The 21,608-nt window shown below is 41.2% G+C and overlaps 1 protein-coding gene across 9 annotated transcripts in view; it reads left to right on the top strand.

Annotated features, from left to right (window-relative positions):
• LOC110391171 (low-density lipoprotein receptor-related protein 6) overlaps nucleotides 1–21,511 on the top strand; it is a 92,900-nt gene extending 71,389 nt beyond the window's left edge. For 4 of the 9 annotated variants that reach the window (XM_021382932.1, XM_021382934.1, XM_021382935.1 and 1 more), the window contains 5 exons: nucleotides 489–599; nucleotides 2,215–2,445; nucleotides 3,687–3,823; nucleotides 5,510–5,607; nucleotides 7,645–13,744. In XM_021382932.1, the coding sequence (XP_021238607.1) occupies nucleotides 489–599; nucleotides 2,215–2,445; nucleotides 3,687–3,823; nucleotides 5,510–5,607; nucleotides 7,645–8,002 (935 nt within the window). In that variant the 3' untranslated portion in view covers nucleotides 8,003–13,744. Of the gene's footprint in view, nucleotides 1–488; nucleotides 600–2,214; nucleotides 2,446–3,686; nucleotides 3,824–5,509; nucleotides 5,608–7,644; nucleotides 13,745–14,349; nucleotides 14,451–14,539; nucleotides 14,651–15,251; nucleotides 15,500–15,582 lie in introns of those variants that run through there. The other 5 variants (XR_002434002.1, XR_002434000.1, XR_002434001.1 and 2 more) reach the window with 5 other exon arrangements.
• Nucleotides 21,512–21,608: the final 97 nt, after the last annotated feature.

Here is a 21,608-nt window from a genome sequence, read left to right as displayed (position 1 = left end):
AGTGTAATGGCAAAGATCCAGATTTGTCTTCTGTCTTTATTCTGAGTTTTAAAACATGATCTCAAGTGAAATATATTGTCCTATGATCAAGGAGTTTTCTGTTTTACGAGAAGAGCACAAGGGCATTGAGAAACCACATTTATCCTTCTTAAACAATTTTAACATTTTGTTTTGGCAGATTTATTTTTAATAACTTAATTATTCTTGCTTGTATTATAGTATCTGTTTAGAGTTGGAGATTCTTAAAGTAGTTTTGCGATAACCATGTCCTTTGATGAGTGCCTATGTCCTCAATGGCCGCCTGCATCTGAATTGGAAAGAAGGACTTTTATGTGCCACTGACTGCTTCAAGAAATGAAGCTAACAGCAGACTAAGCTCTCCCAAGATATTCCTGATTGTATGCCTTGGTATCTCCTTTCCTTAATCATTTTAAAGAGTAGAAGTCTTTGATACTGATTCCTGGTTTGTGGGGTGGTTCTCTTCCCAGTGCTTTGTTTAACCAATCAGTTCCGGTGTGCCAGCGGGCAGTGCATTGGTAAAAGCAAGAAATGTGATCACAACCTGGACTGTAGTGACAGCTCAGATGAGCAAGGATGCTGTAAGTACAAAACCTGAGACTTGATTGCATTATCTGAAATTTATTTCTTACAGTCTCAAGGAGTTAATTTTAATCTGAATTTTAGGCAAAATGGATGCTGTTATGCAATTAATGCATAAATGTGGTAGAATAGGAATCAAAGACGTAACTAGTGTTTTGAATTAATGCTCTCTGAGGATTAAACAGGCTGGTTAAATTTTCCACATACCTCTGCAAACTTCTAAAAGAAATCAGAGGCTTGTTTTACTATAATTAGTTTGTATGCTGAGATAGAGCAGTATTAAAAATCATTTTCTATCAGTGTGAGGCTTTTATATAAAACTGCTTTGCTTCATGGCTTTCCCATACAGAGATTAATAACAGGTGCTTTTAGAATCAGATCAGCACTCTGTTTACAGAATAAAATCCTCTAAAATTTCCTTTGCATCTTGAAAAAATGTAATTTCGAGCTTGACTTATGATTTGTAACATGTGATATTCCCTATCTTGAAATCTCCTAAGTGATACAAGACTTGAAAATGCAAAGACTTGATGTTAAGGAGTAATAAGATATGTGCTATCATGTTAGAAAGTTATTAGCAACTTTATCACAGACATATATCGTTATCTTCATTATGGTTCAGATATTTTCTGTTTTCGTGACATAAAATTAACCCCCCTGGAGTAAGGTTGCAGTTGTCACTGTCCTTCTGATTGATCAGAATTCTGTTTACTTATCTCTGTAGACTGTGGCAGGTTGGTTAAAGTGTGGAATTGGTTTTCAGGGGGAAGGAAATATGTTGAGGAAAAGACTTTCAGTAACAGTTAAGTTGTAAAATACCAACTAGAACAGGAATATTCTTTTAAGTCTGCTTTTCTTGTCAAATTCATGAAGCGTAGGCAGGGAGTTGTCAGTTATTCCCGTAAATGTCATTGGTTAGGACTGGTATTGCAGGGAAAGCTGATCATTTTAGCTGTTGAATAATTACTTCAGATACAAATTCCTTACAAAGTGGCACTTCTAAAGCTGATGTGAAAATGTGTCTGTAACCTTTAGTATGGATCAGATGTAGAGTGGGTTAGGTAATTCAATAAACAGCAGCAAACTCAAAATTCATTACTGATGCATCATCTCTACAATTCATAAGTGAATGTTTCGCAGCTCAGAACAGGAAGTTCCAATCTGTTAAGCAGACTGATAACCTAGATGTTCTGTGACAAGGTAAATTATAAGTAGTTGTCACTGTCATTAAGGACAGCACAGTGCAATCTGAGGTCCTGGCTGCAAGGTCTTGTTCACCTAGCTCAAAGGGTAGCCCTGTCTGTCAGCAGGCAGCAAGTTCAGGACCTGGTTCACAAGCCCCCCTGCACATGGGTGTACTTATTCATCCCCTGGCATCTGATTCTAAAACCTCTGCATGTGTGGAACTATGCATGTGTACAGGTGGTCCTACTGGTTTCCCAGAGTCTTCAAACAGACCTGTTCCAGTGCATGTTTGTTCCTAACATACATTCATTTGAAAGCTATTACCTGCTTATGGAAGTGGAGGCTGTTGAATGATATCTTGGAAACTGATGTTGGTACATGAAGCTGTTGGATTAGCTTCTACAGTATAATTTTACTTTTTCCTTCTAGACACAACAGAGGAGCCTGCACCACAGCCCAACAACACAATAGGCTCCATCATTGGTGTAATCCTTACACTTTTTGTGGTTGGAGCAATGTACTTCATCTGCCAGAGGGTGCTGTGCCCACGCATGAAAGGAGATGGAGAGACAATGACTAATGATTATGTGGTGCATGGACCAGCCTCTGTACCTCTTGGTTATGTGCCTCACCCAAGCTCTTTGTCAGGGTCTCTTCCTGGTGAGTAAACAGCATGTTTCTTGTTTTGCCCTTTGGCATTGCATAGTCGTAGCTGAGGATACTGTGCATGTATGCATAGGAGACATCCATTCCAGAAGCATAATTCTTCATGCCAAGCTACTGAGAGACAGGACACTTGAGGACTGTTGCTGTCCATTACAATAAATTTCTATTTTTTCCATGCCACACACAAGCATTCAGACTCTTAGCAGAACCATAAGCTCAAATAAATATACATACCGTGGGATTTCTCTTTTTTTGCTGCAAAAGAAGTCTCTTCTTATGGAATTATGGCATTGGCAAGGTGTCATGACAGAACATGGTAAAGTTACACAGTGGTATATTCATAAGAATTTGTTTAAAGATTGTATAATTATTAGATTTGTAGACTAGATCTTTACACTTGTGAAACTTCTTGTAAAGCTGGAAATGACCAGCAATAACTGGTTTCAACTTATTTCATTGTTTGATAATGAAGTTTCTGACACCAGTCCACATGCATGATGCTACTACTGATTAAGAAAATAAGATCTGCCTGCAAAACTGCACTTCATATGTATGCATTTCTTTTGTATGTATTGATTAAATATGAAACTTGTGGCTCTGGATCTGGCAGGTTCCAGTTAGAACATGTGTTTTTGAGGCTGGTATAGGATTACAAGAATTCACCAAATTTCTTTCTATAAAAATCTGCTTTCATTATAGAGTCTTTAAGGAGAATTTGCATTATTTCAAGCACAATTGCATACCTATCTGTTTCCTGCTTGGACTCTCTACCAGTGTGATTCAGTCCAGCAGCAAAATCTTAACTGTGTGGAAATGAAAGAGCAAACCCTTTCTTCTCTTGCACAAATTTCAGTTGCTCAGTTGTCATGGTCAGAGTCAGTTTTCGTGTTTTCTTCCAAGACATAGAAATAATGCCTGAATGCCTGTTCTCTCAAGTCTTTCACAGCTGTTCAAGTGAAAGGAATCTGGTTCTTTTCTTGCAGCTTTAGTGCAGGTGAGTGCCAGATCCTGCAGTTCAGTAGTTGATACACAAAACCAACACGCTTATCCCCTGACAGTCTTCATTCTATTTCTCAATCGAAGAGCACTGAATTTGCTCTTAATACTGAAAAGATTGGTTTTGCTTTTAGGAATTGCACTGATACTGCTGCTGTCCTCCCAGCTTTCTTTTTTTTTAATCTTCTCTGTTTGCTTTGAAGAATTGAATTTTGACATACGTCTTTGCTCTTCTTTAGGGATGTCTCGAGGAAAATCTGTGATCAGCTCACTCAGCATTATGGGAGGGAGCAGTGGGCCACCCTATGACAGGGCCCATGTCACTGGAGCATCTTCCAGTAGTTCTTCAAGTACTAAAGGCACTTACTTTCCTCCAGTAAGTTATTCTGTTATTCATAGACACTTACTAACTTTCAGGGAGGTTTCTGGAGATAATTAGTTGACAGATTAATGTTTTGTTTTACCTTTCTAGGCTAAAATATTTGTTTGAATACGGAGTGAGTGATTTTGGAAGGAAAGGCAAGGGAGAAGAGGTTGTCTTTTTCTAAAACAATATAGGAGTTTTGTACTAATTTTTAAAGTTTTATAGAGATGTTCTGCCAGAAAAAAAAATGATGTTAGATTGAATGTCAGGAGAGATGAAAGAATCAGCGTAAGTGTTGAGCAGCTCTGGCAGAATGATCTCCATTGTACTCCGCCAAGTGCCTTTGGAGAAAGCGCTGTAGTTGGAGTCTCCACAGATTCTTGAATTAATTAAAATGAAGTTTTCTCTCATGTTCCAAAGTAAACAAGTGTCTTTAAACTCCATAGCATTCCTATAGACACAGAACAGAAAAGTACTGTATTAGATGTCACATAAAGGTTGTTACCAGTTCTAGAGGGTTCACTATCTACTTAATTTTAGCAACTGGTGGTTGTTTTAGCAATTTTATGTGAAGTCCACAAGCCTCTACTGTATGGTAAAATTATGTGCTTGGTCAGTGCAAACTGAAATCTTCAACTGTCTGTTACGCAGTTCTGAAAATAAGCCCATCTTTTTATATCTTCAAATTAACCAAAATTCTGTTTGTGCAGTAAGAGTATGACAGCATAGGAAACAAATACTTGCCTTGGTCAGCAAGCTACAAATATTTTAAAACAGCATAATACTTAAGACCTACAAGCTAGATATCTGCTGGTTTGCCTAGGGCAATGGTATCACTAGTGACAATCTAGTATTGAACAGCTAGCTTCAACTTTCCTTTTCAGCACCAGGTATGTCAAAATACCCAGCAGTCAACACCAGTCAGCATTTTTGAGAATAGCTTAGTATCTTCTATGGGAATGATAACAAACAGGATTTCCAGGATCTGTTAAAGAGCTGGGGAATAAACAAAAGAAAAATCCTCTTTGTTGGGAGGGACTATGCATATAGTTTTTCAACTAAGAATACTAAAGAGAAAGGTTATAACACTGATGTTTTCTTGATTCACATTCTGTCTTAGTTTCAGCTGGGACAGAATTTTTTTCTTCAGAGTGTATGGTATGATGCTATGTTGGTTCTAGGAGAAAAACAACGTTGTAGCACACTAATGTTTATAGTTGCTGCTGAGCAGTGTTTTATAGAGCCAAGGCCATTTGCAGCGAAGAGCCCAAGGAGCTGGGAGGGAACAAAATTAGGACAGCTGACTTAAACTGGCCAAAGGGGTATTCCACACCATATGACATCATGCGGAAGGAGTTTTGAAGGGAGTGGGAGTTCATCTCACTCTCTTTCGCTGCTCAAGGGATGAACTGGGCATTCATTAGTTGGTGGGTGGAGAGCAATTACTTATGCATCACTTGTTATATATATTTATATAAATATTTATAGTCACAACTATTATCTTTTTCCTTTTCTCTATCTTAGTAAATAGTTTTATCCTATCCAACGAGTTATACTTTGTTTTTTGGATTCTCTCCCCCATCTCACTGGGAAGGAGGGGGAGTGAGTGAACAATGGTGTGGTGCTGAGCCACCAACCAGGTTAAACCACAACAGCATTCATATCTTAACTGCAGCTTTTTTCTTAATTTTTCCTTAGATTTTGAACCCACCACCATCACCAGCTACTGAACGTTCACATTATACCATGGAATTTGGTTATTCTTCAAACAGCCCATCTACTCATAGATCTTACAGGTAATTACTATTACAATAGCATCTGTCAGGATCCAAGCAGTTAGTATAGAAATGTGGAATAAAGACTGACCCTGCTCCATAAGAATCGTAATCAAAGGCCTTAATTCTGCAAGAGCTAAAACAGATGCTTAAATTGTTTCAAGTGTATCATGTCACTACAGCATGTGTTTAAGTGTAGCGTCATTTGAGGTTAATCATACAGTAGGTGGGTTTGTGGTACATCTCTTGAGTATATTTGCTTTAGGGGGTATAACAACACTAATTCTTGTCACCATATTAGTTAAATGCTAACTTGGTATCCTGATAATTTAAGGCCAAAAATATGCCCGCTGGAATGAACCCTGCTATAAATAATTACCCTGTTATAAATAATTTGTTATGTATTTATAGAAAAATGATATTCAAACACGCAGAGGAAAGTTGGCAATATCAAGGCTAGTATTTCACAAGTAAGATCATATTAATGGCCTAGATAAAGCACAAGAGGATGTCAAATTAGATTTTAATATTAATATCTGAAAGAGGTTGCTAACCTTTTGGTTATTTTCTCTAATATTTGAAACATGAAAGCTTTATCTTTATTTATTTGAACACATCCTTCTCACCTTCTTTAGAGTTCTTTATCATTTTATAACTAATTACCAAGGAAAAAAAAAGAAGAGACCTACTACCCAAGGTATATAAACATTCCCCTCTCAAATCACTAGTAGATCTAGTCAATGAGAAGAGAGACTGTATTTCTCTCCTGAAAGAAATGCCTCCCTAGCATAGAGCCTATGGGGGCTTTTGTGTTATGAGGTTTCTGGGGCTGAAAAGTCATCTCTTCTCCATCAGCAGAAAATATGACCCCTGTTGTGCAGAAGGTGAGACCGTATGTTTATAATGGTCCCTTCCAGACATATGAAAAATCATTTAAAATGATTTGTAATTTAATAATGACGTAGAACCAAATTGTGGCACCAGCATGAATCCTGTTGATCACTGGTCAGCCAGTGTGACTTTTTGTATTATAAATGGTGTACACATGTACTGTAGACTTGTTTTCAGAGTTCTCGCCACTCAAAAATAAACCCTAGTTTGCTACTTCCGATCTGTCCTAACAATCTGACTTGAATACAGAGGGACTGCATCCTCACCTGTTACCAGCTATGGATTTTGATGCTGGTAATTGTCGTTACCAACCACCTCCCTTTCTAGTTTGTTTTCTTTTATATAATCATAGAATGGCTTAGGTTGGAAGGAATCTTAAAACCCATTTAGTTCCATGGGCAGGGTTGCCAACCACTCAGTCAGGTTGTCTAGAGCCCCACCAACCTGGCCTTGAATGCCTCCAGGGATGGGGCATCCACAACTTCTCTAGACAGCCTGTTCCAGGGCTTTCATCACCCCATGAGTGAAGAATTTCCTTCTAATATCTAATCAATATTTCCCCTCTTTTAGATAAAACTGTTCTGCCTTGTCCTATCAGAGCTTGTAAAATGTCAGTCTCCATCTTGCTTATAAGCTCCTTTTTAAATACTGAAAGGCTGAAATGAGGTCTCCCCAGGAAACAGAATACAGGTTTCTTTAAGTGATCTTGGGTTCATTTTTAAAAATGTTTGCTGGTAGCAGCATTTGGGAATTCCCTCCCAATTACTTCTCTGGCAGGTGATTCTCCTGAGTGCTACAAAGGTGCCAGTTGATTTTTTTTGTCTCTCTCTTAACTTAGAAGTTAGTTCAAGTTGGGAATTATTCTATTTATGCATACTAGAAAGTCTTCTCCAAGATTGCAACACACTGTTTTTTTCCACAGTGCCCTTCTTAGCAGCAGTTTTTTCTATCTCAGCTAAGGGAACCTGTTGTCTGTAGGTAACCAGTAACTGGTATTTTGTTCACTAATTACTGTAATTTGACTGATGCTATGCAAAGGTGTGCTTTCTCCAGGTGAGTTAGCAAGTCCACTGTGCCAGAGAGGTGTGTGATGCTGTGGATCTACAGCAGGGAAGTTAGCCCCTGCCTCTTTCCACTTTGACTTACTTGCCTCACACTTGTTCACAGATGCATCACCCAAAATGCACAGTCTTTATATATGCTGACACTTTCCCAAAAATCTCCCTACCACAGCTACAGGCCTTACAGCTACCGCCACTTTGCACCTCCCACAACACCCTGTAGCACGGATGTCTGTGACAGTGACTATGCCCCAAGCCGAAGGGTCACGGCCACGATGGCCAAGGGCTACACCAGTGACTTGAACTATGATTCAGAGCCCGTCCCACCACCTCCGACCCCGCGCAGCCAGTACCTGTCAGCAGAGGAGAACTACGAGAGCTGCCCGCCTTCCCCATATACAGAGCGGAGCTACTCTCACCACCTCTACCCACCACCTCCGTCACCCTGCACAGACTCTTCATGAGGGGCAGCCCCCCCTCCGTTATCTGCCTCTGTCGTGGAAGTGTAAATACAAAGGGAGGGGGGAGTTCTTGGCAAGGGATGGGGTAGGACAGTGTACAGTTAAATGTTATTAAGTTGGTTGGAAGAATACTGGACATATTTGTACAGAAGAAAAAAGGATATTTATATATTTTCTTAAACAGCAACTGCTGCTTGTGCCATAAGAAAAATTTTTGTATAAAAGAACCCAGACATTTGTACAAAAAGTTTTTATTTTTGCAAATTGAACACAAAAACATGCCTTAATCCAGTGAAGTGACTGAGCACATAATGAAACGGAAGGACCAGGTATGTGTCGCTTGTCCAGCAAGGTGAGATGTGGGGTTTGTCAGTACCAAAAATATTTAAAGTAATTAATAATAAAGAAGTCTGTCTCAGAGCAGCATACCATAGATACTTGGAAGTAGCCAAATAACCTCTATATTAGCTACAGAGGGCCAGCAACTATGTTAAACTTGAAAATGCAGTCAGGACAGATATTAACCTTATACAAAGGGCTTTGTTTTCTACAGGAGTACAGCAATCGTAGCAGTGAATCCATAATAATAATCACATGCTTTTTTTGAAAAATACGCCTGTTTTTCTTTAATACATTTACCAACTAGAGCATTTTGAGCTCTCTCCTTGCTTCTGGAATTACATTGATTTTTGTTGGGTATATTTTAAAGTTTGTTTTGTTAATACTGTTTAGCTTTTTTCATCTCTTCTGCATCCTTTCTTCCTTCCCATGTCACTTTAAATCATATTATCCTTATTTAAAGTATTGCTAGAACTGGGCTGCTGTAATTCTTGTAAATTCTTTTTTTTTTCCCTCCTAATCAGCCTTGTCATGCAATGAATGTTATGCTATACATTACTTCATTAATTGTGCCAACATGAGGATTCTGTTTTGTACCGGGTCAGTGTGATTTTCACATGATTCTCAAGGGTAATATGCATATACCTGAATGATTTTTACTCCCTGAAAAAAGAAAAACTTATTTTGACCTAGTGCCAACAAAATGTCAAATATTTTTTTACCACATATAATAGAGACAGTGTATTTATAAGCTATAAATTTAACCATGGATTGTTAGTTTTACTGTAAATGAGTAATATATCCTTGCAGTACATTCAATGTATATTGATACCACAGTATGCAAATCAGATATATAAAATATATATATATTACTTTTTCCTAGTAAGGAAGCATTTAACTTTCAGTGGAGCAACTGTCCATAAGAAATAAATGTTTTAATCATTGGAAGGAGTTCCTTTGCTGTATTAACTGCTCATTATTTGTGTTAGGTAAAGCAAATTTTCTCAGTATGATTTTGACATACCTCCTCTTTTGTGTGGTGTGAGTTCAATGCTTTTGTATTAACTACTGTGAATATCAAATTAAGATATTCTTAACCAAACCATTTTTTGTTCACATCTCTATTTTTGTATATTAACTTACTTAGCCCCTTCTCCCTTTAGCCACACCGTGGTGCTTTTGAAAAGGGTAGCATATAATCAAGTGAAAGCATTATTTTTGTAGGTTGAGGGACAACCTAGGATATTATGATTTCCTCTCTTACTCCAGTGCAGTGTTCTAAATTTGCTTTGACTGTAGCAGAGCTTGCAGCGTACCTAATTTTAGATGGCATTATGCATTTGCACCTTCTGTTGATGTTAAATCCATGTTGAAGGTGCTGATGCCTTCAAAAGTTGGACCTCTGAATCTTTTCTCTCAAAACAAAGGCTTCTGCCTTCTGAGCCTTTTGGGCTTAGTATGGGTGGAATAACCATTCAGAGGTAGTACTGTTCTCTGTAGTTTGTTTCCCATCCAGTTTCAACTAATCAAAATGATCTGAAAGTGTGGCATAGGCTTTGATTCATACTGTTGACACAATTAGTGACAATTCTTGCTAGTGCTGCCACTTATCTTGGTTTCTGGAGCTTTGTTTCATTTCAGCTCCAAGGAAAACCATGGCATTTGGAATCCCAGCTGTAACAAAGAATCTTTCTCACAGTAAAAGATACCTGAGAAAACATTAAAAAACCTGGATGGACTTCAGGCTACTACAGTTGATCTCTGGTTCTGGTGTGCTGAGAGTTTGCTCAGCATCATTCTAGGCATCTGGAAATTGTGATAGCTGTCCTTTAGGCTCTTCCTTGTTGTTGAAGAAGCTTGTTTGTGTTCTCCAGCAGGATTGATGTGGGAGGGTATTGTGAACTATAAGGGAACTCAAAGACATTTATATTAAGGGAGGGAGGGCAGGTGTGCTGGGGTGGATGTTGAGGCTGGCGTGCCAATGAGAATAGAAACTTCTCTGTTGTTTACATTTTGTCACGTGCAGCATTCCATGTGGGGTTCACATGTGGAAACTTGCACTAATGAACTCAGAAGAATATTGCATTCTTATATCTCAGTCCAAGTGCTTGTACTGTGACGGCAATTGTCTCTTCTTGCAAAATACTTTTTTCAGCATGCCAATTTCTGTTTGAAAAACTCCTAAGGTAGTTAAGCTTAAGGAATGGTATCCTCTTTCTGGTGCAGCTGCACTGCTTTGCTGAAGGTTAATTTTTGAGGGAACTCCCTGGCAGTAAATTTGTAATGTGTTAATTATAATGAGGGTTAATTATAATGAAAGTTCCCTTCATGTGAACTGTGCTGCCTGAGTTCTATGCTGGTTTACATCCATACGTACTTCAGTTGAAATCAGTGGGGTAGATGAGTAATTTTGTGTAGAATTTGATCACGTCTACATCTCACCTTGTACATCAGATATTTTGAGTGATCTGTCTCTGGGATGTGAAGAGCAGGAAAGTGGACAGACTATGTTTTTTCCACTGAAGACCAGCATAGGGAGCAGACTTGCTTGTCTGGATTATCCAAAGAATTTATTTAGTGGGAAACTTTGATCTGCCTTTGCATGTACATGTATTTTTACAGTAAATCTAGAGTAAAATTTAGAATGAATTGATGATCTGCAAAATTCCTCTTGGCTAGTTGTCCAAATTACAAAAGCGTTGCTGCAGCTAATATATGCACTTGACTTAATCACAGTGCACAAACCATAGACTGTTTAAATATTGGATCTGAATGACCTCCCTGTTCCTTTCTGCCTCTGAGCCAGTCATGACTAATACTCTCTCCTTCCCTCAGTCATGATCGTGCTTTCTTCTGCTTCTCAAATTGACTAAGATGTTAGGACTATAGGTAATTCACGCATGTCAATTTAGGATATAGTTGGGTAGGTGTGTGGCATTAACATTGAAGAGGTCACATTGATATAAATGAAAATGATTCATAGTCCTTAAGCTATGCACAAATATCCTCATCTTACAACATATAAATATATATGCATATAAATAGGGGTATTTAGCACAACTATATTAAATGTGTAGTTTTTTCTTTGGACACCTGGAAAGTGTTCGTTGCTGAGTTTCTGGGCATGGATATAGCTGGCATGCTAAAACAGGAAAGGAACAGTCCTTTCTAGTTTAAAAATAATAATAATAATAATGGACATTACAGTATAAAGTTTGATGAAAACTAGCCTTTGCTCCTTGCAGGAGCTTTATGTGTTTAAATGGTAATATAAATGAGGCCTAATATTGCCTTTTCAAATTATGCCTGCCATATGGTGCTGTGTGTCTTCCTAAGGAACACTCATCATTTTTCCACAGGTTTCAGATACCAAGATATTTATTTGAAAAGAGCTTAAATCGGGTAAACAGAACATGCAAATAACCTGAAATAAAGAATGTTTTCCATGCATTCATGGAACTTATGTTTACATTAAATTGAATATTCACACTAATGCAAAACATGCAAATGAGCTAGTTTATAATCAAAGGGCACATTTTGCTGTGGGTTGTACCTTTCAGTATTATAAATACCAAATTGCTACCATCGCATTGCCCCATGAACAAGTACAAGTATATATATATATATATATGCAGGTACACATATATTTGATAATGTGAGTTTACCCAAAGCTGATAATTTTCTCATGCGTACATACATATTCACACACCCACAATGGCACATTTGGCCTTGTTGCCTTTCAAAGTGCTGATGCTGGGTACTGTCATGCTGTCTCTTGTAAGGTGGACTTCTTTTGTCTAGGTTACAGGATAGATAGCAGACTATTTGCTATGTTAACCTGAATAATTAGTGCTCTGTCATGCAAAGCAGGAGTGTAAGCACATTTTTGATGCTGTTGCATTACTTCGGGAGTCCAGTTTGCAGTTGAGTTGCTCCTCTGTTCTCACTAAGTATATAAAAATTAATCTGTTGTAGTAATTATGAAGAAAAATTCACCCAAACTGCTTGACATGACAGGTGACACTATCCACTGCAAGTGAAGGAATATGCACAAAGTCCATTTATTGCATTAATGAATTTTATTGGTGTTCTGGTCCCTGGTTTGTGCATTGCTTCTCTATTTGTTACGTCTGAGTCTCCAGAAATTGTTTGATTTGTGAGACTTAAAAACTAATTCATTCATTCTACTTTAAACCAGTTAAGTCTGTCTTAAGAAAAAGAAAAGGTCACTTTCTTGAGTATTGAGGATTTCCATTTCTTATTGCTTGGGAAATCTCCCTGAACTAATTATCACCATTTGAGAGGGAAATGCTTGAACTACAGAACTCTCTGGTCATGCATGGTGCTGAACCAAATGGCTTCTTCAAAACATCACTAAAACATTATCAATCACTCTGTGCCTGACAAATTTGTCTTGAGTATGGTTGGCACATAATATTGTAATGGACAGAATCTGCTCTGGAATGTGTACTGTGCATGTAGCAGATTATTATTTACACAACAAAAAATAACTGGCTCATTGGGTGCACAAATAATTTCGGCATTGTTTTTGAGAAATTGCTTTCCTAGCCATTCTTTTTAAGTTGCACTGTGATAGGGTTATTGCTTGCAAATTAACCTTTAATGTAATTGGCAGGTGACAAATACACCCTGAAAATAGGTTAGGGACATTCAATTTATTTCTAAAGGAAGTAAAATAAAAAGCCATAGTGATCCAAATGAGCATTTTTTTTTTTTTTCATTTTTAAAAAGGCAGGTCAGTGGTTGATAATAACCTGATATTTATAGGGACTGGGCAATCCACTCCAAAACAGTGCAAAGCAGAGTAAGAAAACTGTCCGTATTAGAAATGTCCTAATAGCATGCAGGATTATTTTGATGAAACTATTGGAGAGCAGTCATGTTCCCCTCTTTTCAATGAACAAGGAGCATCTTTGAAGTCCCGATTAAAATGGCTATAGCCTTAAGCCAGGCAGTTGAGAGTCAGCCAGGGAAAATGAAAGTGTCTTTTGTAAAGGGGATACCACCAGGCTTAAGCTGAACTAGCCTTGTTTGCAAATGAAGGATCTGGTGCTGCTTTCAGACTTTTAATCTTGTTTTTGTTTTGTTTGTTCTTTTTTTATAAGCTTTAATCACTGTTTGTCATTGTTTTAAAGCCAGCTGTTGTCTCTTGTTCATCAACTTTGGTAAGATGGTGCTTTGCAAGGATGTATTTGTATTATAATGACCAACATTTGGTCAACCCTATTCACTCATTTACTAACTTTTTTTTCTGTAAAATAAAGTGCTTTACTTATAAGGTGTATATAAACCTTGTACAAAAATCCTTTCCAATAATTACTATAAACTGAGTTGTAACAAATGAAATTTTGATTTTTATAATAAAACTAAGAGTGAAAAAAAAGGGATATGCCTTATTTTATTTCAGCATCTGAAGGAAAGATGACGACAGGTAAAGTCCCATGAGTGTGTTTGCTCAACTCTTTTAAAAGTCAGAAGGTCCTCAGCTCCCTGATGCTGTAGGCAGACTGCCAACACAAATGCCTTTGCATGAAATATACAGTTGACTTCAGCCAGTTCTATTCATTTCCATTATTCTGTATGATAAATAGATTCATTTTAAAGATGAAAGTCTTCATTATTCACCACTTAAATTGGTTCATGAAATAATACAAACTAGAGAAGTTTACTTCTTGCTGAAGAGATCCGTGATAGTTATTTTGAGACTGCTGATCTTTAAATCTGTATCTAAATGTTTGCAAGGAGAACTAGATTAAATTTCAGTGTAAAACAAAGCAAACACCCAAATCACAATCCTCTCACTGTAATGAGTAATTGGGTAGGAAGTAGTTTTGAATGTATAAGCTCAGCATAGGAATTCCTACTCCATTTCCAACCACTAGTTGAGACCACAATATGGCTTTATATTGGAATGGATATGGCTATACAGAGATTTATATATATATTTATATTTATAATGGAGATTACATTATCTGTTCTTCTACCTGCAGGCATAGGCAAGCCACATATCACTACTACACATTCTCAAATAACATGCTATCAGGTGCTGTATTCATTCTACCTTGGAAGATGAGCTGTTATGTCAGAGCAGGTGGGAGCTGTGCTATTCTCTCAAAGTTCTAGTTGTGAGTTGCTGTGGAGCTGCAGAAGACTTACCAGCGTTCTTTTTTCTTTAAACAGCAGTGGCTACCTTTCTACAGAGTCAATGTTGTAGCAAGCTGGAAGTCTGAATAGCTGTTATGGTTTTGTGATTTTTTGTTGTCGGTATTCCACATCATTACATCATGTAAGGTACGGGCAGTTAAAGAGTTAATCCCCTGGTTACTGCAAACTACCTTTTTTGGTGTGGCCCTCTGAGGGGGAGGGGAGGCGGTGCACGCCCCAGGGGTCTTTGCGTTGGAAGGGAGGGGGTGAAGCTGCGTGGGAGACGCGGGGTCTGTTCCTTCCTGCCCGGCAGAGGAAGCACGTGGTCCTCCTGCAGTTTACTGTGTAAGATTTTCAGCCTGTAAACTCTCTAATATAATTCTACTAGCCTCATTTTGATATATTTAGTAAAGTTGGTTGTTCCTCCTCAGATTGGTGCCGCTGTTTTTTTTTCTTTTTCCCTCTTCCCTTTGTTTTCCCAGGTTGCGGCTCCGCGGCTTCTCCGCCGCTTTAGCCACCGGACCGCCCGGGGGCTGGCCCTTATCGCCAGCAATTTTTTTTTTCTTTCTTTCCTTCCTCTTTTCTCGTTTTTTTTTTTCTTTCGGGCCTGTTCCCCTTGTCACGGACGCAGACCCTTAGATAATACTGTGACAACAGCATTCACATTGCTTTGGATTTACTGAATCTTAGTCTTTGCCAGATACAGCTGTTAAACATCAGAGTGCATCTGAAATGTGTTTCTCCACAGTGCAACAGAGAAGTAGCATGGACAAACACCAGAAGGAGAAGGAGCAGCCCTATCACTGAGACACTTGTTTTAAGTCATGAAAAAAAATACTTTTTAGAGGAAGAATGTACTCCGGAAACATAAGCTGTGTTCCAGCTGCAGCTCTACCATGTGTCTTCTTCATGCCAATTCCAAAGACTCCAGAGATAGCAGAACTGGTGAGACTGTTTTTACCGGGCACTAAGTAAGGCAAAGTAAGGGATGCTGAGGTGATTTTTGTTTAAAAAGATATTCCCTGTTTGTCTTAGAAAGGACCGCTTTGAAGTCCAGAAATTATTTATTTCTTTTGCAGGATTGTGTCTTCCCTTGCACATGTACGCACTAGCTGAGATGAGTAGAAGTGCTGGAATCCTGCCATTCATTTTATATTAGAGGAAGGCTAGAGCACTGCAGCTTTGTTGTGATAGGGGGTAGGAAGAAGAATGTCACTTCAGGAGCGTAAAAGATGAGATTTTTTTGGATCCACCAGCACTGGGAGTGCTTCCCCAAGGAAAAGGTGAGAATGTAAAATCAGATGCTTGTTCCTGGAGGGTAATTGCTGAATGTGTTCAACCTGCTTTCACCAAGGAGATTTTGTAGCTAGCTGAGAAAAGTGCATTTTGGGTAGAATTGCCAACTGAAAAGCTGCCATCTAACAACGGAAAGTTTTCCCTTGAATCAAATCTGCTGTCGAAGTACAGTTTATAAGAAAGCATGCTGCAGCTGTTTCTGCACCCCTTTCCTTGGTCCATCAGATTAGGGATATAACACATGTGTTGGTGAGCTCAGTGACTTTAAAACAAAAAGAGGCAAACAAGAGCAACAACAACAAACTTCTTTCCTTTGTAGATTCTCTGTGTCTCCAAAACTAGCTTACCTTGTCCAGCCTATACCATTTTTCAACGCAAGCTTTGATGGCAGCTAAATGTAAACCCCTTCCACATAGGAAAGACTGTGAGCTACCGCCCCTCCCCTGCTTGCACCCTCTTGCATAAGGAAATAGCTTAACAGGAAAATGTCTGGGAGCTAGATACTTGCAGAAATCAGAGGTTGCTTGTCTGAGGGCACTTGGAGAATATCTTTTGTGTCTGAGGCAATGGAAAGGTTTCACAGGGTGAGTGTTCTGTGTGTGACAGTCTTGCCAGAAACTCTTAGCCCTGTCCCCTTGCCAAGAAGATGGCCATCTTAACCTGCAGAAGATGTGGCTGGGGAGGCACAGATAAGTAACCCACCACCAGCTCCCCCACATCACTGAAGCAATGTTTTCCAAACAGCTGATGATTCCTGCCAGTGGTTTGCTGAATGAAGGGAAACAGGTAGCTTTGGTGCCCCTTTGGGTGCTTCTCCAGGGATACACATGAAGAGGAATAAGGAACACAGAGAAGGAGAAGGTGAATTAATGATGCTGGGCACATGGTAGGAAGGGAATGGAGAGCATGCAGCAATAACTGGTGGTTTTCTAATAGCAGTAATGCTGGTATTGCCTTAAGAATGGTATGGCTCATTAGCATGGTAGGAATTTCAGGGGGAATAGCCTAGGAAGGGAGGAGAAGAGACCAGACTGAGCAGGTTGGGACAAAGAGCCAGTGCAATCTGGCAGAAAAGAAGGAAGTCCTGTGCTTTGTCTTCCGTCTCTGTGCTAGAAATGAACTAATCATGACAAGGTCTGAGTCTTGTGGGACCAGAGATGATTTAAGAGTGACCCCTTCCCACCATCCCACTTGTACCTAGAGCAGAGAGAACAGGATGGAAATAAAAATACCTTGCTTTTTCCTCCTCCACATCTAGGGATGGGTGAGAGTGGGGCAGAAGGGGCATGCTGAAGGTGCATAGGGCATTCCCTGCATTCAAACCCAAATTTCTCTGTGTTTCCATTCAGTCTTTAAAGCAGGAAGAGTACTCCCCAGAAATAGAGAGGCTCTTCTAAAATGAAGGCAGAGTGACAATACCTCCACATGCCACAGGCTGATCAGGCACTGGCACAGGCTGCCCTGAGAAACTATGGATGCCTCATCCCTGGAACTTTTAAAGGTTGAGTTATTTGGGGCCATGAGCAACCTGATCTGATGGGTGGCAACCCTGCCCACAGCAGGGGGGTTGGGACTGGATGGGTTTTATGATCCCTTCCAACCCAAGCCATTCTAGGATTCTATGAAATGAGTATCATAGTTTGGTGAGGTAGAAAACACAACTGCTCTGGGCCACTTTGTCTTCCTCTTCTGATGTGAGACTAAAAACTACCTGGTGGGAAGAGCCCTTTTTGTGTACTGCCCTGACTACATTTTTGGGAATTAAATGCTCAAGCAAGAGATATCTGTTTCCAGGATCTTGGACTGGCTGGAGGGCAGCAGGTGGTGACATCATGCTGGGGAATTTGGGCAAAGTGTTAAGAATCAGCCCCAGCAGCCCTGCCTTTAGAAGGGCTGTCCCTCCGACAGCTGACTCTTGCTCAGACTCATTGACACTTGCGGAAAGCATTATAAAAAATTTCATGTGAGTTGTGTGTATGCACTGCCTGCTTCCTGGGCTTCACTCCCCCTGGTTCTTATCATGTGGAGTACTTAATGAAAACCAGATCTTCGCCTCCTAGGGCATTTAATGCATTTTTGTGGCTCAGTCCTTAACTGAGGCAGCTGTTGTCCCTTCCATGATATCCCAACGTGCTGCTTTGAGAACAGGCACCATGTTACTGACATGCTTACTCAGCTTCAGGTAGAAAGTGAGCAGCAGGTGAACCCTTGAGATAAAGGTCCAGATCATGTGCAAATACACCCAGCACTGAAAAGCTCATGAAGAAAGGAGCAGAAAGCATCTCCTACAGTGGACAGGAGGTAAGTGTGTAAATTATTTTTTTATTAAAATTGCTCATGAGGCAATAGATGCTTGAAAGAAAATCCTGGTGTATTTTTTCCTAACTGTCTTTTTCCAAGCATTCTCTGTTTGCTGGAAACAAAGTCTCTGTAGCAAACACAGGACTCTCTTTCAGCACAGGGGGAGTGTGAACAGGAGGGAAAGACAGGCTTTTTTGTATTGCTTCAAAACACTTGGCTCCTTTTGCCATGTGGGTATTTTCTCTCCTCTCATGTGATGTTTGGATCATCCTCCAGCTTTACATGGCTCCAAAAACAGAGAACCAAGAAGATAGATGAGATGTGATCCTCATGTCCCCATTGTTCATTTCCTTCACTTTATTTTATGATAGTAATAAAACCCATCTCATCCCACGACTGTAAAAAGCAACTGGCAAAGCACCTGTAAGACTAACAGAGCTTAGTAATTCAGATTCATAACTTACTGCAGGCTCTCTGAGGCCTCTAACATTTGTTTTTGATTACCTGGTGTTTGTCTTGCTGGTGTGCGCAGTTAGATACTGGCGCTGTAACCAGGTATGGAGGGACTGAGTCACCTGTCTGCACTATGCCACTGGGAGCCAACTTGGAGCAATGAAAAATAACATTGCAATGACAGCTTTTGGTTTTTTGTTCTTGGATTGTATTGGGTTTTCTTGTTTTGCATGACATTTTTCCTGATTGTGTAACTGCATGAGTTACACAATAAGAATTGCTGCAGAGACCAGTTTCAGGGCAGGTAAGACTGCACTGGGCAAGGGATCTGAAGCAAAAAAGTCTGACAAGAAAGCTCTTTTTAAGGCTTTTTTGAAGCCAGCATCAGTGCTGTGCTTGTGCTGGGGGCTAGCAGCTCATGGGTAGGCTGCTGAGCAAGCAGGGGTGGAGCTGGCACACTTGTTTCCCACCCTTGACCTTGACCCTTGGCTGCCAGGCTTTATATAGCCTCGGGGAGGGCAGAAGCTAGCTTCTGGCCACAAGGCACAGAGGGTGAGCAGGGTTGCTGCCTGCTGTGAACAGAGAGGGGAGACCAGTGCTCGAGCACAGCCCACACTGCCCATAAGGTACTGCAGCTATGGGTGTAGGAGGTGGGTCTCTTTGCTCAGGAGACCAGCTCTCTTATCGACAGTCTCTGAGACCTCAGGTTCAAACGTGGTCTCCACTAGACAGTGGGCTTCCCCTAGGAAGACTGGCAACACAGATGGAGGGCCTGCCCAAAAATGTGGCTGTTCAAGTCTCCAGCTGTGGGGAGTGTCAGGCACTCCCCCCTGCTGCTGCCAGGGGAAGGTGGCAGGAGTTCCACCTGTGTGAGGTGCGAGCAGGTGAATGATCTGCTCAGCTTGGTGATGGAGCTCAAGGAGGAAATGGAGAGACTAAGGACCTTCAGGGAGTGTAAATCGGAGGTTGACTGGTGGAGTGACTCACTGGCATGCTGCAGGGAAGGGTGCTGGGAAGATACCCCCAGAAAAGTGGTGGACCCCCTGCCCTCACAGTCAGACAGACCTGACAGGTGAGGAGGGTTGGAAGAGAGTCCCGGCTCGGCGTCACAGACGCATTCCCTGGCTGCCTCCCCAGGTCCCCCTAAGCAATAGGTTTGGGGCACTGGAAATTGTAGGGGAGGTGAGTGGGGAGGCGAGGGAGGATCTGCCTAGGGCGAGGCGGTCATCCCCATGCCTTGAGACTGCCTCTGCCAGGAAAGACAGAAGGGTCACTGTGGTGGGCAATTCCCTTCTCAGGGGAATGGAGGGCCCCATATGCAGACCTGACTCGATCCACAGGGAGGTGTGCTGCCTCCCTGGGGCCTGCGTCAGGGACATCACCAAAAAACTCCCAGGTCTGGTTTGCTCCTCTGATTACTACCCGTTATTGATAGTCCAGGCAAGCAGCAATGAAATCGCTTGGGGAAGCCTGTGAGATATCAAAAGAGATTTCAGGGGTTTTCAGTGTGAATTGTTGAGGGAGTGGGAGCACTAGTGGTATTTCCTTCTCTCCCTTCTGGGGCGGTGAGGGATACGGAGCAGTCTAGGAGAACACAAGCTTTGAATAAGTGGCTGAAAGGCTGGTGCTGTCACAGGAACTTTGGGTTCTTTGATCATGGGGCGGTTTACTCGGCACCTGGCTTGATGGCTGCAGACAGGCCTTGCCTGTCTCCAAGGGGAAAGCAGATCCTAGCCCAGGAGCTGAAAGGGCTCGTTGGGAGAGCTTTAAACTAGGTATGAGGGGGGATGGGGATAAAATGACACTCACTAGGGTGGAGCGAGTAGTTCAGAAATTTCAACTAGATTTGATGGGGGAAGAGGGTAGTGGTCAGTGGGACAGGAAAGGGCTTGAGGATGTTGTCGTTGTAGGAGGCTGTGGGGAAAAACCTCTGACTCGTCATGTAGGATCTGCTGGGAATTCCTCAGAGGAGGTAATGTTGCCGACCCCCTATCTGAAACCTTCTCGTGTCCCTCTAGGAAGCAGTGGGGGAAAACTTCAGATTTCTTCTGGAAGTTTGAGGGAGGGCCCTCCTAGAAAGGTAGTGTGCCAGAAAGCCCAGCTGAAGTGCCTTTACACTAACGCACGCAGCATGGGAAATAAGCAGGAGGAATTGGAAACTGTGATGTGCTTGGAAAATTATGATCTGGTTGCTATCACAGAAACGTGGTGGGACAAATCCCACAATTGGAACACTCTGATTGAGGGCTACAGACTCTTCGGAAGGGATAGACAGGGCAGGAAGGGAGGGGGAGTTGCCCTCTATGTTAGGAAGTGGATAGATTGCGAAGAGCTGAGTAACAGCCATGACCAGGTTGAGAGCTTATGGGTTAAAATCAGGGTTCAGTCCAGTAAAGGACATCTAGTGGCTGGGGTCTGTTACAGGCCACCTGATCAGGGGGAGCCTGTTGACAAGGCCTTCTTGCTTCAGCTGCAGGAAGTGTCGCATTCACGGGCTCTTGTCCTGATTGGGGATTTCAACCACCCAAATACCTGCTGGGATAGTGGCACAGTGGGCGGCAGACAATCCAGGAGATTCCTGGAGTCTGTTGAGGATAACTTCCTGGTCCAGGTACTAGATGGACCGGCCCGAGGTGAAGCTTTACTGGACCTGGTGCTCACCAATGTGGAGGAGAGCATTAGAGGGGTTAAGATGGGAGGTAGCCTGGGCTGTACTGATGATGCACTGGTGGAATTTGTGATCTGGAGGAATGCAAGCCTGGCAAAGAGTGGAGTCAGGACCCTGAACTTCAGGAGAGTGAACTTCCGCTGCTCAAGGAACTGCTGGGTGAGATCCCCTGGGAAACTGTCTGTCATGGTATTGTCTAAGGATCTGCGTCCGTGACAAGGGGGGACAGGCCCAAAAGAAAAAAAACGAGAAAGGAAGAAGGAAAGAAAAAAAAAAATCGCCGGCGATAAGAGCCAGCCCCCGGGCGGTCCGGCGGCTAAAGCGGCAGAGAAGCGCGGAGCCGCAACCTGGGAAGAGGGGGACCCGTAGACGGATCTAACACAAAAA

The sequence above is a fragment of the Numida meleagris genome, unplaced genomic scaffold, assembly GCF_002078875.1.
Source record: "Numida meleagris isolate 19003 breed g44 Domestic line unplaced genomic scaffold, NumMel1.0 unplaced_Scaffold316, whole genome shotgun sequence".
Classification (NCBI taxonomy): domain Eukaryota; kingdom Metazoa; phylum Chordata; class Aves; order Galliformes; family Numididae; genus Numida; species Numida meleagris.
This window is presented reverse-complemented; position numbering and strand designations above follow the sequence as displayed.